We start from the raw sequence: 15,914 nt of genomic DNA, 5'->3' as shown, positions 1-15,914 counted from the left end.
GGGGGCAAGTGTATAAATGGAGCAGTATAATAAGAGTCTGGTAGCAGCAGTTGTAATATGTTCTCAGGTGAGGAGAATCAGAGCAGGTGGTCAGTCCAGTTCAAATGTTCAGCAGTCTGATGGATTGTGGATAGAAACTGTTTCTGAGCCTGTTGGTATCAGACCTCATGCTGTGATACTGTCCGCCCGACGGTAAGGGAGTGAACAGCTTGTGGTTGGGGTGTGTGGGGTCCTTGATGATGTTGTGTGCCTTCCTCAGGCACAATTTTGAGTAGATGTCCTGGATGGATGGAGGCATGGTCCCAGTGATGTACTGTGCCATCTTCACCACCCACTGGAGGGCCTTGCGGTTGTGGACAGAGCAATTCTAGTATCAGGCCTTGATGCAACCGGTCAGGACGCTCTCAATGGTGCAGCGGTAGTATTTGGAGATAACTCGGGGCGGTATGCCAAATTTCTTCAGCCGCATTAGGAAGTAGAAACGCTGTTGCGCCCTTTTGACAAGAGTGGTGGTGTTGTTGGTCCGTGACAAATCCTCGGTGATGTCAATGATGAGAAACTTAAAACACAAAATCAGACATTGATTAAAGAAAATGAAAATATGGACCTTTAAATCCTTGTTATACAGTAGACATTGATCATATCAAAACAGGGGAGACAGGAAATGGGAAACCATGTGACAAGTGAAGCCTCAGAAGAAGAATGTCCCCCTGAGGCATTCAACTCCACCACTCATTATACGGACGCTGCCGTAGGCTTTTTAAATAGATACATTTACAATATTCGGTGATTTAGTTTCTTTCCTCGTCAATACCAAACTAAATTCTTGTAGAACAAGATATCTGTGGGCATCTAACCAAACTAAATTATTGTAGAACAAGATATCTGTGGGCATCTAACCAAACTAAATTCTTGTAGAACAAGATATCTGTGTGCATCTAACCAAACTAAATTCTTGTAGAACAAGATATCTGTGGGCATCTAACCAAACTAAATTCTTGTAGAACAAGATATCTGTGTGCATCTAACCAAACAAACACATTAGAGAATCAAATCAAGGCTCACACAGCAGGATCCATTTGTCAGAGCTACTTTATAGCCTTTTAAACTGTCACAATATTTCTCTGTCAGTTGCCTTGGACGTGTACAAAGCACTTACTGTACCCCCCCAAACCTACCCTTTTAGCGTTTATTTTCGAAGATCATTCTTCCGCTCACTCTAACTCCTTCCCTCTCTCTCACCATAAGGAAAGTAGACATGCGTTAAATGTTACCGTGTTAATCATAGAGGTAGGTGCTGCCTCTGTGCTCAGTGGAAGGCTTGGTGGGTGCTGCACACTACAGCCCCGGCCTGACAGGAACACTAGTGTTTCCCTCCTCTATTCTGTTCAAATCAATCTTAACATCAATCTCACAGGGGTGCTTGGCTGCCTGATAGGAGAGCAGTGCTACATACTGTACCTAACGTGACACCCCCGCCCATCACTTGAGCCGCTGTGTCTCTGAGCAATTGGAAGGAAAGGTTGGACGCCTTATTGACCCTTCTCGCATCTCAGTTAAAGTGACACTTTTATAGAAAGGCCCTTTTAATTGATGGTGTTAATTGCATCTGCTGCTAATGAGGGATTTTAAGATCTATCCCTGTATGGTGCCTTTAAACAGGCAGGGCTGTCTTAGGCTGCATTTCTGAAATGGCACCCTATTGCCTATATAGTGTAGTGCTCTGCTGCGCTATAGGGAATAGGACAGGGGCTTTGGCCAAAAGCAGTGCACTATTACAGGGAATAGGGTGCCATTACGGACACACATCTTAGAGAAATCTCCCCTCTGCCTCTCCTTGGGTGGAGCCTTTTGAGTCTCAGTCTCAGTGAATGGCAGCAGTCCCGTATTTATCAGCTTCAAGGTTGAGAGGTGTGCTATTGAGTCGACAGGCAGGAAAACGCAGCAGCGGGTGGTGGCAGCGAGTCAGCCAGCAAGAGGAGAGGCAGCCTCGGCTATAGATTTCAACAGCTCCACCGCGAAGACATGCAAAGGTAAGGGCCAAAGAGTCAAAACAATGAATCCTTGAGCAGGCAGCCATCATTAAAATTCAAAGGTTCATTATGGTTTTCCACAAAATAAATCATTACAATGAGAGGCTTAAAAGGATTAAAATGAGGCTTGATTCAAAGCAAAGGGAGGGGAGTCAGTTAAGTCTGCTGCAGGACTGACTGGGGAGCAGGAGACACAGACAGAAATGGAACCTGCCTACCGACATACCACTCAGAGTACTGTTGAATAATCTGTGGTCGAATAATCCTTTAAAATTCAATTACTAACATGGGTTAGAGGAAAGGCTTTTTCCAATTACATATATAATTGTTCTAAAATCAGGAGACACAGAAATGTAGCCTACCTACGAGTGGTGGCTGGAGATATCGGAGGACAAGCTCATTGTAATGGCTGGACTGGAATAAATAGAACGGTATCTTTTACAGATACAATGTGTTTGATACCTTTCCATTCCAGCCTTCATAGTGAGCCTGTCCTCCTTTATCTCCGCCCACCGGGCTCCTCTACTACCTAGCACTGAGGGTACTGTGTTGAAGAATCTGGGGTCAAATAATCCTTTAACATTCACTTATGAACATGGGTCCACTTCAGGCTTAAAGGGAAGGATTTTACCAATGACATGTATAAAATCATTATTGTTAAAAAATCCTGTGCAACTTGAATTGGTTTTGGTTTACAGGTACGAACAACAGCTCTGTGCTTGGAGTCCATTATGTCGACTCACATTTTAATGTTACTTATCATCAGCACAACAAACATAACTCTCCCATTCCTAGTCTTTGAATTGTGTATTTTCCCAGTGAGTGGAACAGTAGCTTGTTTAGTACAGTAGCTAGCTTCTGTGTGTTAGTGAGAACCACTGGGGGAGAGAGACCCTCAAAGTAAGGCATGAAACAGCAGAGAGAACCATGACAAAGAGTTGTGCTGAGCTTCTGCTGTACAAAGCAGATTACAACGTTAAGAACGTAAGGCCCGAATGAAAAAAAGTGTGTGTGAGATCTCATTCCATTGTGAATAAACATAATGCTTAAATTGACAGACCAACTTCTTTTGTAGAAAAAGAAAGCCTTATTCTTCTTCTTTGCAAGAGACCACATTATTTTGTCCCAAGCTTTAGTGGTTGTAGTGGTAGCTAGAATAAACAGTCCATCATTGAGATGCTTCCATTTTCTGTACAGTATATTTCTCTCACATCAGTAAATCATTTGATGTCAAAATAAAAAAATTCCATTTCAAATAAAAGACCCTGTTTCAAATAAAAGGACCATGTTCCCAGAATGGGCTGGCTAGTACAGTCGGCTACCTAAGGCCGTCAGTACTACTCACCAACGTGCAATCATTGGACAATAAATTAGACGAGGTACGGACACGAATATCCTACCAACGGGACATCAAAAACTGTAATATCCTATGTTTCACGGAATCCTGGCTGAATGACGACATGGATATTCAGCTAGCGGGATACACGCTGCACCGGCAAGATAGAACAGCACACGAGGGGGGCGGTTTGTGCATATTTGTAAACAAAAGCTGGTGCACGAAATCTAAGGAAGTCTTTAGATTTTGCTCTACTGAAGTAGAGTATATTGTGATAAATTGCAGGCCACACTAGTTGCCTAGAGTTTTCAGCTATACTTTGTGGCTGTTTATTTACCACCACAAACAGATGCTGGCACTAAGACCGCACTCAGTCAGCTGTATAAGGAAATAAGCAAACAGGAAACCACTCACCCAGAGGCGGCACTACTAGTGGCCGGAGACTTTAATGCAGGGCAACTTAAATCAGTTCTACCAAATGTCTATCAACATGTTAAATGTGCAACCAGAGAGGGAAAAAAAATCTAAATTAGCTCTCCCTCCATTTGGTAAATCCGACCACAACTCTATCCTCCTGATTCCTGCTTACAAGCAAAAATAAAGCAGGAAGCACCAGTGACTCGGTCTTTAAAAAGTGGTCAGATGAAGCAGATGCTAAAGTACAGAACGGTTTTGCTATCACAGACTGGAACATGTTCCGGGATTCTTCCGATGGCATTGAGGAGTACACCACATCAGTCACTGGCTTTATCAATAAGTGCAACGAGGACGTCGTCCCCACAGTGACGGTACGTACATACCCCAACCAGAAGCCATGGATTACAGACAACATTCGCACTGAGCTAAAGGGTAGAGCTGCCGCTTTCAAGAATGCTTACAAGAAATCCTGCTGTGCCCTGCGACGAACCATCAAACAGGCAAGGCGTCAATACAGGGCTAAGATTGAATCATACTACTCCGACGCTCATCTTATGTTGCAGGGCTTGCAAACAATTACAAACTACAAAGGGAAGCACAGCCGCGAGCTGCCCAGTGACACGAGACTACCAGACGAGCTAAATAATTTCTATGCTCGCTTCGAGGCAAGCAACACTGAGGCATGCATGAGAGCATCAGCTGTTCCGGACGACTGTGTGATCACGCTCTTCGTAACATGTTTCAAGCAGACCACCATAGTCCCTGTACCCAAGAACACAAAGGCAACCTGCCTAAATGACTACAGACCCGTAGCACTCACGTCTGAAGCCATGAAGTGCTGATAGGTTGGTAATGGCTCACATCAACACCATTATCCCAGAAACCCTAGACCCACTCCAATTTGCATACCGCCCAAACAGATCCACAGATGATGCATTCTCTATTGCACTCCACACTGCCCTTTCCCACCTGGACAAAAGGAACACTTATGTGAGAATGCTATTAATTGATTACAGCTCAGCATTCAACACCATAGTACCCTCAAAGCTCATCAGTAAGCTAAGGATCCTGGGAATAAACACATCCCTCTGCAACTGGATCCTGGACTTCCTGACGGGCCGCCGCCGGGTTGGTAGCAACACTTCTGCCACGCTGATCCTCAACACTGGAGCTCCACAGGGGTGCATGCTCAGTCCCCTCCTGTACTCCCTATTCACCCACAACTGCATGGCCAGGTACGACTCCAACACCATCATTACGTTTGCAGACGACACAACAGTGGTAGGCTTGATCACCAACAATGACGAGACAGCCTACAGGGAGGAGGTCAGAGACCTGGCCGGGTGGTGCCAGAATAACAACCTGTCCCTCAACGTAACCAAGACTAAGGAGATGATTGTGGACCACAGGAAAAGGAGGACCGAGCACGTCCCCATTCTCATTGACCGGGCTGTAGTGGCGCAGGTTGAGAGCTTCAAGTTCCTTGGTGTCCACATCAGCAACAAACTAGAATGGTCCAAACACACCAAGACAGCCGTGAAGAGGGCACAACAAAGCCTATTCCCCCTCGGGAAAAGGATTTCGTTTTGAGATCCTCAAAAGGTTATACAGCTGCAACATCGAGAGCATTGAGTGAAGGGAGTGCTCTCCAGTGGGTTTGCATTGTGTGCCCCCCCTCTTTTACGCTGATGCTACTCCCTGTTTGTCATATATGCACTGGTTGCATCACTGCCTGGTTCGGCAACTGCTCGGCCTCCAACATCAAGGCACTACAGAGGGTAGAGTGTACGGCCAAGTACATCACTGGGGCTAAGCCGCCTGCCATCCAGGACCTCTAAACCAGGCGGTGTCAGAGGAAGGCCCTAAAAATTGTCAAAGACCCTAGCCACCCCAGTCATAGACTGTTCTCTCTACTACTGCATGGCAAGCGGTACCGGAGTGCCAAGTCTAGGACAAAAAGGCTTCTCAACAGTTTTTACCCCCAAACCATAAGACTCCTGAACAGGTAACCAAATGGCTACCCGGACTATTTGCATTGTGTGCCCCCCCTCTTTTACGCTGATGTTACTCCCTGTTTGTCATATATGCAGAGTCTCTTTAACTATACATTCATGTACATACTACCTCAATTGGGCCGACCAACCAGTGCTCCCGCACATTGGCTAACCGGGCTATCTGCATTGTGTCCCGCCACGCACCACCCGCCAACACCTCTTTTATGATACTGCTACTCTCTGTTCATCATATACAGTGTGCGTAGTCACTTTAACCATACCTACATGTACATACTACCTCAATCAGCCTGACTAACCGGTGTCTGTGTGTAGCCTCGCTACTTTTATAGCCTCACTACTGTATATAGCCTAGCTACTGTTATTTTTCACTGTCTTTTTACTGTTGTTTTATTTATTTACTTACCTATTGTTCACCTAATACCTTTTTTGCACTATTGGCTAGAGCCTGTGAGTAAGCATTTCACTGTAAGGTTGTATTTGGTGCACGTGACAAATACATTTTTATTTTATTTGAAGTTGAAGACGCCTGATTGTGGAACTGTATAACATAGTCCAGTGAGTCCCCATAAGTACGGTGGCCCTGAGGATCAATGGTGGCGACCTACCTGTTGTATTTGGACATCTGGGCGTACTCCCTCCCAGTCCTCCTGATGGTGCCAGTGCAATACTGCTGGCTCTTCAGTTTCAGACTCAGCTGGTTCAGGACATCCCTCTGAGCCTCCCAGTGGCTCTGCAGAAACTCCCCCTGATAACATAACACATCAAAGGACACATTAGGGTCATGTTCATTAGGCACAAAACATTGGAAAATTAGCTGAAAACAAAGAGGGACCACCTGGACATTTTTGTTTTCTGTTTTAGAATGTTTGAAAACATTTAGCTACGGTGTGACCTACTGAAAAAGACCCAGCACTGGGAAACTAAAGTCATTCTGGTAAACAAAGGTTGTTACATTGTCAGATATTATGTTATGTTGATATGAGTGTATAATTCAACACAACATTGGTTATTAGCTTTATACAAACGCCTGCCACCAATACAAGAGGTGTGATTGGTGGTTACTTGAATAAGATGTCCTATGCATTAAAGATGATAGACATAATCAAGAGCCCAAACGATTGTCCACTAGACAAAATGCACAGCCATGTTGTACTGTAGGAATATCAAATCCCACAATACAGCAACATTACCAAAGTGCTTCTATTAAGGTCAGGGTTTCTGAGCATCAGACAATCAGAAATCCACGCAGGCCTTGCAGTGGATCTGTAATTGCATACAAAATATAGAGATGAACCCAATGTTGTGCCAATGAACAACCCCCCGCACAGCAAGCTTAGTTTAGCTTTTCCTCATTAACACTGTATAAACTGTTTTTTGTTTGCGTGCCGTTGACACCGTTTAATCTATTTTGCCAATGCCTCTACAAAAGGTCAAATAATTCCATGAATGCAAACTGCTCCTCAATCAAAAGCACTCGATAATAAACAAGTAAATCAACAGCGTGTGTATTTGAGTGTGTGAGAGTGTGTTATATGAAACTTAGCAGTCAGGCCTCAACGCTCTGTTCATTTGGGAAGAATGAAATGAACCTAACTAGCTAGGAGCTCCATGAAAATTAGCAGACACAACTGTGCCAGCGAGTTATCCTTCTCCTTCCCAACCTCAGAGGAATTTGCCTTAATTTCTGATTCACTCACGGAAGGCGTGTCATGATCCTATTTACCCAATCCGATTGGAGCTGTTTACACACACACAATAATGACTAATGCAGACTACAAACAAACACAATTTAGCACCAGACATCTTGAGTTGAAGAACAGTGTATCATCTGTGGCATGCAGGAGGACTCTCCTTGACTTGGTTGGCTTCCCAGTTTGAAGGATCTTGAAAAGTTCTGGAATTATATGTTTTTTGTTTTGTCCCTCTCAAACTAGCCAGATTTATAGTTCAGTTCTATTTCAATACTGACGTCTATGAATCTATGCACGTTATATTTATATAAACAGGAAAAGGCTACAGTAGTAGAGGAATGTTAGTTAGGCAATGAAAAGCATGAGCTGGCACACACCCAAAAACTTTAGCAGAGGTGCTGACTAGTGGTGAGTAAACTGTAGGCTATCAAAATATAGAGGTGCACACTCTATATATGTACAGTGGCAAGAAGAAGTGTGTGAACCCTTAGTAATTACCTGGATTTCTACATAAATTGGTCATAACATTTGATCTGACCTTCATCTAAGTCACAACAATAGACAAACACAGTCTGCTTAAACTAATAACACACAAACAATTATACGTCTTCATGTCTTTATTGAACACACCGTGTAAACATTCACAGTGCAGGGTGGGAGAAGTACGTGAAACCTTGGATTTAATAACTGGTTGACCCTCCTTTTTGCCAGCAATAACCTCAACCAAATGTTTTCTGCACAACGGTCAGGAGGAATTTTGGACCATTCGTCTTTACAAAACTGTTTCAGTTCAGCAATATTCCTTGGATGTCTGGTGTGAACCGCTCTCGAGGTCACACCAGAGCATTTTAACAATCGGGTTGAGGTCAGGACTGGGCCACTCCAGAAGGCCTATTTTCTTCTGTTGTTGATTTAAACCTGTGTTTTGGGTTGTTGTCCTGTTGCATCCCCCAACTTCTGTTGTTGATTTAAACCTGTGTTTTGGGTTGTTGTCCTGTTGCATCCCCCAACTTCTGTTGTTGATTTAAACCTGTGTTTTGGGTTGTTGTCCTGTTGCATCCCCCAACTTCTGTTGTTGATTTAAACCTGTGTTTTGGGTTGTTGTCCTGTTGCATCCCCCAACTTCTGTTGTTGATTTAAACCTGTGTTTTGGGTTGTTGTCCTGTTGCATCCCCCAACTTCTGTTGTTGATTTAAACCTGTGTTTTGGGTTGTTGTCCTGTTGCATCCCACAACTTCTGTTGTTGATTTAAACCTGTGTTTTGGGTTGTTGTCCTGTTGCATCCCCCAACTTCTGTTGTTGATTTAAACCTGTGTTTTGGGTTGTTGTCCTGTTGCATCCCCCAACTTCTGTTGTTGATTTAAACCTGTGTTTTGGGTTGTTGTCCTGTTGCATCCCACAACTTCTGTTGTTGATTTAAACCTGTGTTTTGGGTTGTTGTCCTGTTGCATCCCCCAACTTCTGTTGTTGATTTAAACCTGTGTTCTGGGTTGTTGTCCTGTTGTATCCCCCAACTTCTGTTGTTGATTTAAACCTGTGTTTTGGGTTGTTGTCCTGTTGCATCCCCCAACTTCTGTTGTTGATTTAAACCTGTGTTTTGGGTTGTTGTCCTGTTGCATCCCCCAACTTCTGTTGTTGATTTAAACCTGTGTTTTGGGTTGTTGTCCTGTTGCATCCCCCAACTTCTGTGGCGATTCAAATGGCAGACAGATAGCCATAACATGCTCTTGCAAAATGTCTTGATAAACTTGGGAATTACTTTTTCTGTTGATGATAGCAAGCTGTCCAGGCCCTGAGGTAGCAAAGCAGCCACAAACCATGATGCTCCCTACACCATACTTTACAGTTGGGATGAGGTTTTGATGTTGGTGTGCTGGGCCTTTTTTTCTCCACACAGAGTGTTGTGTGTTCCTTCCAAACAACTCAACTTTAGTTTAATCTGTCCACAGAATATTTTGCCAGAAGCGCTGTGGAACATCCAGGTGCTCTTTTGCGAACTTTTTTTGACAGCAGTGGCTTCTTCTGTGGTGTCCTCCCATGAACACCACTCTTGTTTAGTGGTTTACGTATCGTAGACTCATCAACAGAGATGTTAGCATGTTCCAGAGATTTGTGTAAGTCTTTAGCTGACACTCTAGGATTCTTCTTAACCTCATTGAGCATTCTGATCTGTGCTCTTAGGGAGAGTAGCAACAGTGCTGAACTTTCTCCATTTATAGACAATTTGTCTTACTGTGGTATGATGAACATCAAGGCTTTTAGAGATACTTTTGTAACCCTTTCCAGCTTTATGCAAGTCAACAATTCTTATGTCTTCTGAGATCTCTTTTGTTCGAGGCATGGTTCACATCAGGCTTCTTGTGAATAACAAACTCAAATTTTGTGAGTGTTTTTTATAGGGCCGCACAGCTCTAACCAACATGCTCTAACCAACATCTCCAATCTGGTCTCATTGATTGGACTCCAGGTTAGCTGACTCCTGACTCCAATTAGCTTTTGGAGAAGTCAGTAGCCTATGGGTTCACATACTTTTTCCAACCTACAATGTTTAAATGATGTATTCAATATTGACAAGAAAAATACAATATTTTTTGTGTTATTAGTACACTGTGTTTGTCTTTTGTTGTGACTAAGATGAAGATCAGATCAAATGTTATGACTAATTTAAACAGAAGTCCAGGTAATTCCAAAGGGTTCACATACTTTTTCTTGCCACTGTACAAGCTCCCAGTACTTCAGAACCACCACAAAGTTCGAACCAATAAATAACTGCCAGCTTATTTATATGTTCATGGGTTGCATGTTTCGTCACAATATTGTTTTGAACATTCATTTTGGATGGATGCCCGACTGAGCATCGTTCTCAATGCATCGTCAACAAGCACTGATGAAGATTTCATCCAAAGTGCTGTAACGATGTACGCTGAGAGTTGGGAAGCAAGTTCAGGGAGTGAGTGTTTTAATAAATCAACACAACATATATATAAAATAAGAAACACAAACAATGCACAGACATGACACAGGAACAGAAGCAATAATGCCCGGGGAAGGACGCATCTGATGATGCGCAGGTGCGCGTAACGATAGTGACAGGTGTGCACCATAACGAGCAGCCTGGTGACCTAGAGGCCCAAGAGGGAGCACACGTGACAGTGCATTACAGTGGCTTGGAAATATAATGACATTCATAAGGAGGCAAATAATTAGTAGGAAAACCTTTTGTCATCATTTTGATGTCACCAGATTGACTTTAGATGTAGTATAACTTTAGCTAGCCAGCTAAGGTTGAGTGGAGGCCACCGGATTTGATCTAGCTAACGTTAGCATTGCTAGCTATTTCAGAGAACTTTGCAAGCTAATGACAACATTGCCATCCGTCTAAAGTCAATTTGACAACAAGATAATGCTGGCAAAGTTGTTTTCTACTAAATATTTGACTACTTTATCAATGTCATCGTATTTCCAGGCACAATAGTGTAATTTAGACTAAACCGTAGTTAGACTAAAGTGGCTTATCACCACTTTAGTGCACCACTATGGCGCCACCGATAGAGGGCGGCTTGAGAACGTTCATAACTGTCACGCCCTGGCCTTAGTATTTTGTGTTTTCTTTATTATTTTGGTCAGGCCAGGGTGTGACATGGGTGATTTATGTGTCTTGTCTTGTCTAGGGGTATATTAGATTTATGGGGTTGTGTTTAGTAGAGTTGTCTAGGAAAGTATATGGTTGCCTAGAGTGGTTCTCAATCAGAGTCAGGTGTTTATCGTTGTCTCTGATTGGGGACCATTTAGGCAGCCATATTCTTTGGGTATTTCGTGGGTGATTGTTCCTGTCTCTGTGTTTTGCACCAGTTAGGACTGTTTTCGGTTTTCCACGTTTTCTTGTTTTGTATAAGTATATTGTTCTGTTATCATCTTTATTAAAGATGTTTATAAATAACCACGCTGCGTTTTGGTCCGCCTCTCTTTCACCGGAAGAAAACCGTAACAATAACAATAGCATGACTTGACTGAGTGATGGAGGTGCAACCTTTGAATAGTGTGCAACTCTTAATTTTTTATAGCCTACAGTTAGTAATAATATATTATACTATTTAGTAATAATATACATTGCATTCGGAAAGTATTCAGACCCCTTCCCCTTATCCACATTTTGTTACGTTACAACCTTATTCTAAAATGGATGAAATAAAGAAAAAATCTCAATCTACACACAATACCCCATAATGACATCACAATACCCCATAATGACATCACAATACCCCATAATGACATCACAATACCCCATAATGACATCACAATACCCCATAATGACAAAGCGAAAACCGGTTTTTAGAACATTTTGCAAATGTATTAAAAAAAAATCAAACATAAATACCTTATTTACATAAGTATTCAGACCCTTTTCTATGAGACTCAAATTTTGAGATCAGGTGCATCCTGTTTCCATTGATCATCCTTGATGTTTCTACAACTTGATTGGAGTCCACCTGTGGTAAATCCAATTGATTGGACATAATTTGGAAGGGCACACACCTGTCTATATAAGGTCCCACAGTTGACTGTGCATGTCAGAGCAAAAACCAAGCCATGAGGTTGAAGGAATTGTCTGTACAGCTGCGAGACAGGATTGGTTCGAGGCACAGATCTGAGGAAGGGTACCAAAACATTTATGCAGCATTGAAGGTCCCCAAGAACACAGTGGCCTCCATCATTCTTAAATGGAAGAAGTTTGGAACCACCAAGACTCTTCCTAGAGCTGGCCACCCAGCCAAACTGAGAAATCTGGGGAGAAAGGCTTTGGTCAGAGAGGTGACCAAGAACCCAATGGTCGCTCTGACAGAGCTCCAGAGTTCCTCTGTGGATACATCCTTGTCCGTAGTTATGAAAGTTTCTCTGAACTTTAATGTCGAATGGAGATGACCTTCCCATAGAATGCGCATGAATAAAACTATCAAAGGAAGATTCAACACAACAGAACAACCGATTGATTTGACATTCACAAAACATTCAGAAAGAATCTCCATTGAACGTGACAATCACTTTGGTGGTTGATTCTTATTGAGAAATTATATGAGATATTGAAGCATATAGGCCCAATTCAGTTCTCATTCATTCTTTGTGTAATCCCTGCAAAAGAAAGAAGGTAATATAAGACAAAAATGGTAAAGCCCTCAAAGCCCAATAAAACAAATATAAATGCTATCTTCAAATATAAGGAACAAGAGAAGCTATGAGTATAAATTATGTGATATTGAAGGCAGTGATGGACTTGAGGAAGTATCACAGACTGACAGAATAATGTCCATGGGCTGTTTGGAGGACCAGATGTTTCGAATAAGCAAATTAATTTGAATCAAAATATTCAAAAACAGAATTGTGTAACAACGTCTTTTCGCTTTGTCTTTCATCAGATACCAAAAAAACTACAAGAGAAAGAAAGAAAGAATAAAAGAAAGAAAGAAAGAAATAGGAATTTTGAAGCTGCAATGCAAACAGGATACTGGTCTTATTTGAACCACCTGGGGAACAATATAACATTTACAAGGAGGGGTATGTGCCTCTGGTGAACACTAGTTGGTATGGGAACAGTAGAGCCGAAGGTCTGAGGATGCCTCTTAAACTGTATATTTAGGCAATGTGACATAACGCTGTGTTGGTTTGTTTCTTTGATCGTTCTCTCTGAATGCAAGAGGCATTGTGGCGAGATTGGAAACTGTGGGAAGTCACCGCCAACCACCCTGCCCACCTGCCATTTGTGTTCAAAACACCCAGGAAATACATTGGCTTGTTAGAGATGTCTCCCATCAGGGTCGTCCTGTTGTGCTGTGCTGTGCTTTGGCTGTACTGGAAAGGAACGGACGGATGGATGGAAAAATGGAAGCATGCTCTGAAAATAAATTCAGCTGTTGGTTGTGTGGGGTCGGAGGATTCCATTAAAGTATCTTATGCATTTACAAATACAACAGTGAAGCTTCACCTTCAAAACAACCAACAACCCTTATGGGAATAAGCCACCATTTTGAAATCCTGATCATCAATAGAGGAGTGATGTTGTGGAATTCTATGCACTGTATCCACATTGTTTTCTACAAAATATTTTCTTTGGCATTCTCTTCTTTACAAGTTTCCATTTGAAACATGCTGTAAATGATTATTTTCAAGAGAGTGGCTCTCTGTAGAGACATTGAAAAACATTTGAAAACTATTACTTTCAAATCACTGGCCATAAAGTCTGGATTTAATGTGGTCTCCTTGCATAAATTATGAGACTTTACTGCCAAAAACACTGTTATTATAACAGTGTGTTCTGACATGTGCACCTGTTATTCATGATCACGTATATAATATTATCACTGCTATAATATTGTAGCAGTATACTGTAGCTATTGTTACTGTTTCTGGAATATACAGAATACACTGCTATTTAAAACAGAAGCTAGTTCATTTCTATGATTACTATGATTGATTGTCCATGTTGCTTTGGAATGACAGTTGCACAGCTAACTCCCTCTACTCGTTTAGTACAATGATTTAACAGAAAGCCTCTGCATTGAAAGCCTCTACTGTCATCATATCATCACGATGAGCCTGTTGAACAACATGAGGGGGTGAAATGTCTACATGGCACAGAGTTGGGCTGGCTGACTACCACAGCATCACCACCAAGTGACTTGGACCTTGACGTTCAAGTCTCGGTGGAATACTTCTGTGGGTTACTCTACCTACGGTACATATGTTCCTGCACCTTTAAGAAATATATTAGGGGAGTTTCAAAGGTTTAGCTCCTGCAACATTTATCAGTGCGTGAAATTAGCAATTGCTAGGAGCTAAATTGCTGCTTCTTATTTAATGTTGTTGCTGAAAGGTGACATTAAATCACTGATCCCTGGCTTCCAAGAAGTCAAAACAGCAGCAGAGAGAGACAGTCAGAGACATCAGTGCGAAGAAGAGTGTCCCCACTACTCACTGTCTATCTAATACACAGTCAGACTACTCACATTCTATCTAATATGCAGTCAGACTACTCCCCGTCTATCTAATATGCAGTCAGACTACTCACATTCTATCTAATATGCAGTCAGACTACTCCCCGTCTATCTAATATGCAGTCAGACTACTCCCCGTCTTATCTAATATGCAGTCAGACTACTCCCCGTCTATCTAATATGCAGTCAGACTACTCCCCGTCTATCTAATATGCAGTCAGACAACTTACTCACTGTCTATCTAATACACAGTCAGACAACTTACTCACTGTCTATCTAATACACAGACTACTACTTACTCACTGTCTATCTAATACATAGACTACTACTTACTCACTGTCTATCTAATACACAGACTACTACTTACTCACTGTCTATCTAATACACAGACTACTACTTACTCACTGTCTATCTAATACATAGACTACTACTTACTCACTGTCTATCTAATACACAGACTACTACTTACTCACTGTCTATCTAATACATAGACTACTAAATACTCACTGTCTATCTAATACATAGACTACTAAATACTCACTGTCTATCTAATACACAGACTACTACTTACTCACTGTCTATCTAATACACAGACTACTACGTACTCACTGTATATCTAATACACAGACTACTACTTACTCACAGTCTATCTAATACATAGACTACTACTTACTCACTGTCTATCTAATACATAGACTACTACTTACTCACTGTCTATCTAATACACAGACTACTACTTACTCATTGTCTATCTAATACATAGACTACTACTTACTCACTGTCTATCTAATACACAGACTACTACTTACTCACTGTCTATCTAATACATAGACTACTAAATACTCACTGTCTATCTAATACATAGACTACTAAATACTCACTGTCTATCTAATACACAGACTACTACTTACTCACTGTCTATCTAATACACAGACTACTACTTACTCACTGTCTATCTAATACACAGACTACTACTTACTCACTGTCTATCTAATACATAGACTACTACTTACTCACTGTCTATCTAATACACAGACTACTACTTACTCACTGTCTATCTAATACACAGACTACTACTTACTCACTGTCTATCTAATACATAGACTACTAATTACTCACTGTCTATCTAACACACAGACTACTAAATACTCACTGTCTATCTAATACACAGACTACTACTTACTCACTGTCTATCTAATACATAGACTACTACTTACTCAATGTCTATCTAATAAAGTCAGACTACTCACAGTCTATCTAATAAAGTCAGACTACTCACCGTCTATCTAATACACAGTCAGACTACTCACATTCTATCTAATACACAGTCAGACTACTCACCATCTATCTAATACACAGTCAGACTACTCACCATCTATCTAATACACAGTCAGACTACTCACCATCTACCTAATACACAGTCAGACTATTCA

At 41.7% G+C, this 15,914-nt stretch overlaps 1 protein-coding gene across 1 annotated transcript in view; it reads right to left on the bottom strand.

Moving 5' to 3' along the window:
* The window catches only part of LOC110505775 (A-kinase anchor protein 6), a 238,281-nt gene that overhangs the window by 79,841 nt on the left and 142,526 nt on the right, over positions 1-15,914 (bottom strand). The window contains exon 8 of the mRNA XM_036962725.1: positions 6,407-6,546. Within this exon, the coding sequence (XP_036818620.1) occupies positions 6,407-6,546 (140 nt within the window). The remainder of the gene's footprint in view (positions 1-6,406; positions 6,547-15,914) is intronic.

The sequence above is a fragment of the Oncorhynchus mykiss genome, chromosome 25 (genome assembly GCF_013265735.2).
Source record: "Oncorhynchus mykiss isolate Arlee chromosome 25, USDA_OmykA_1.1, whole genome shotgun sequence".
In the NCBI taxonomy this organism is placed as follows: Eukaryota; Metazoa; Chordata; class Actinopteri; order Salmoniformes; family Salmonidae; genus Oncorhynchus; species Oncorhynchus mykiss.
Note: the sequence above shows the minus strand (reverse complement) of the source record. Positions and strands in the feature narration are given on the sequence as shown.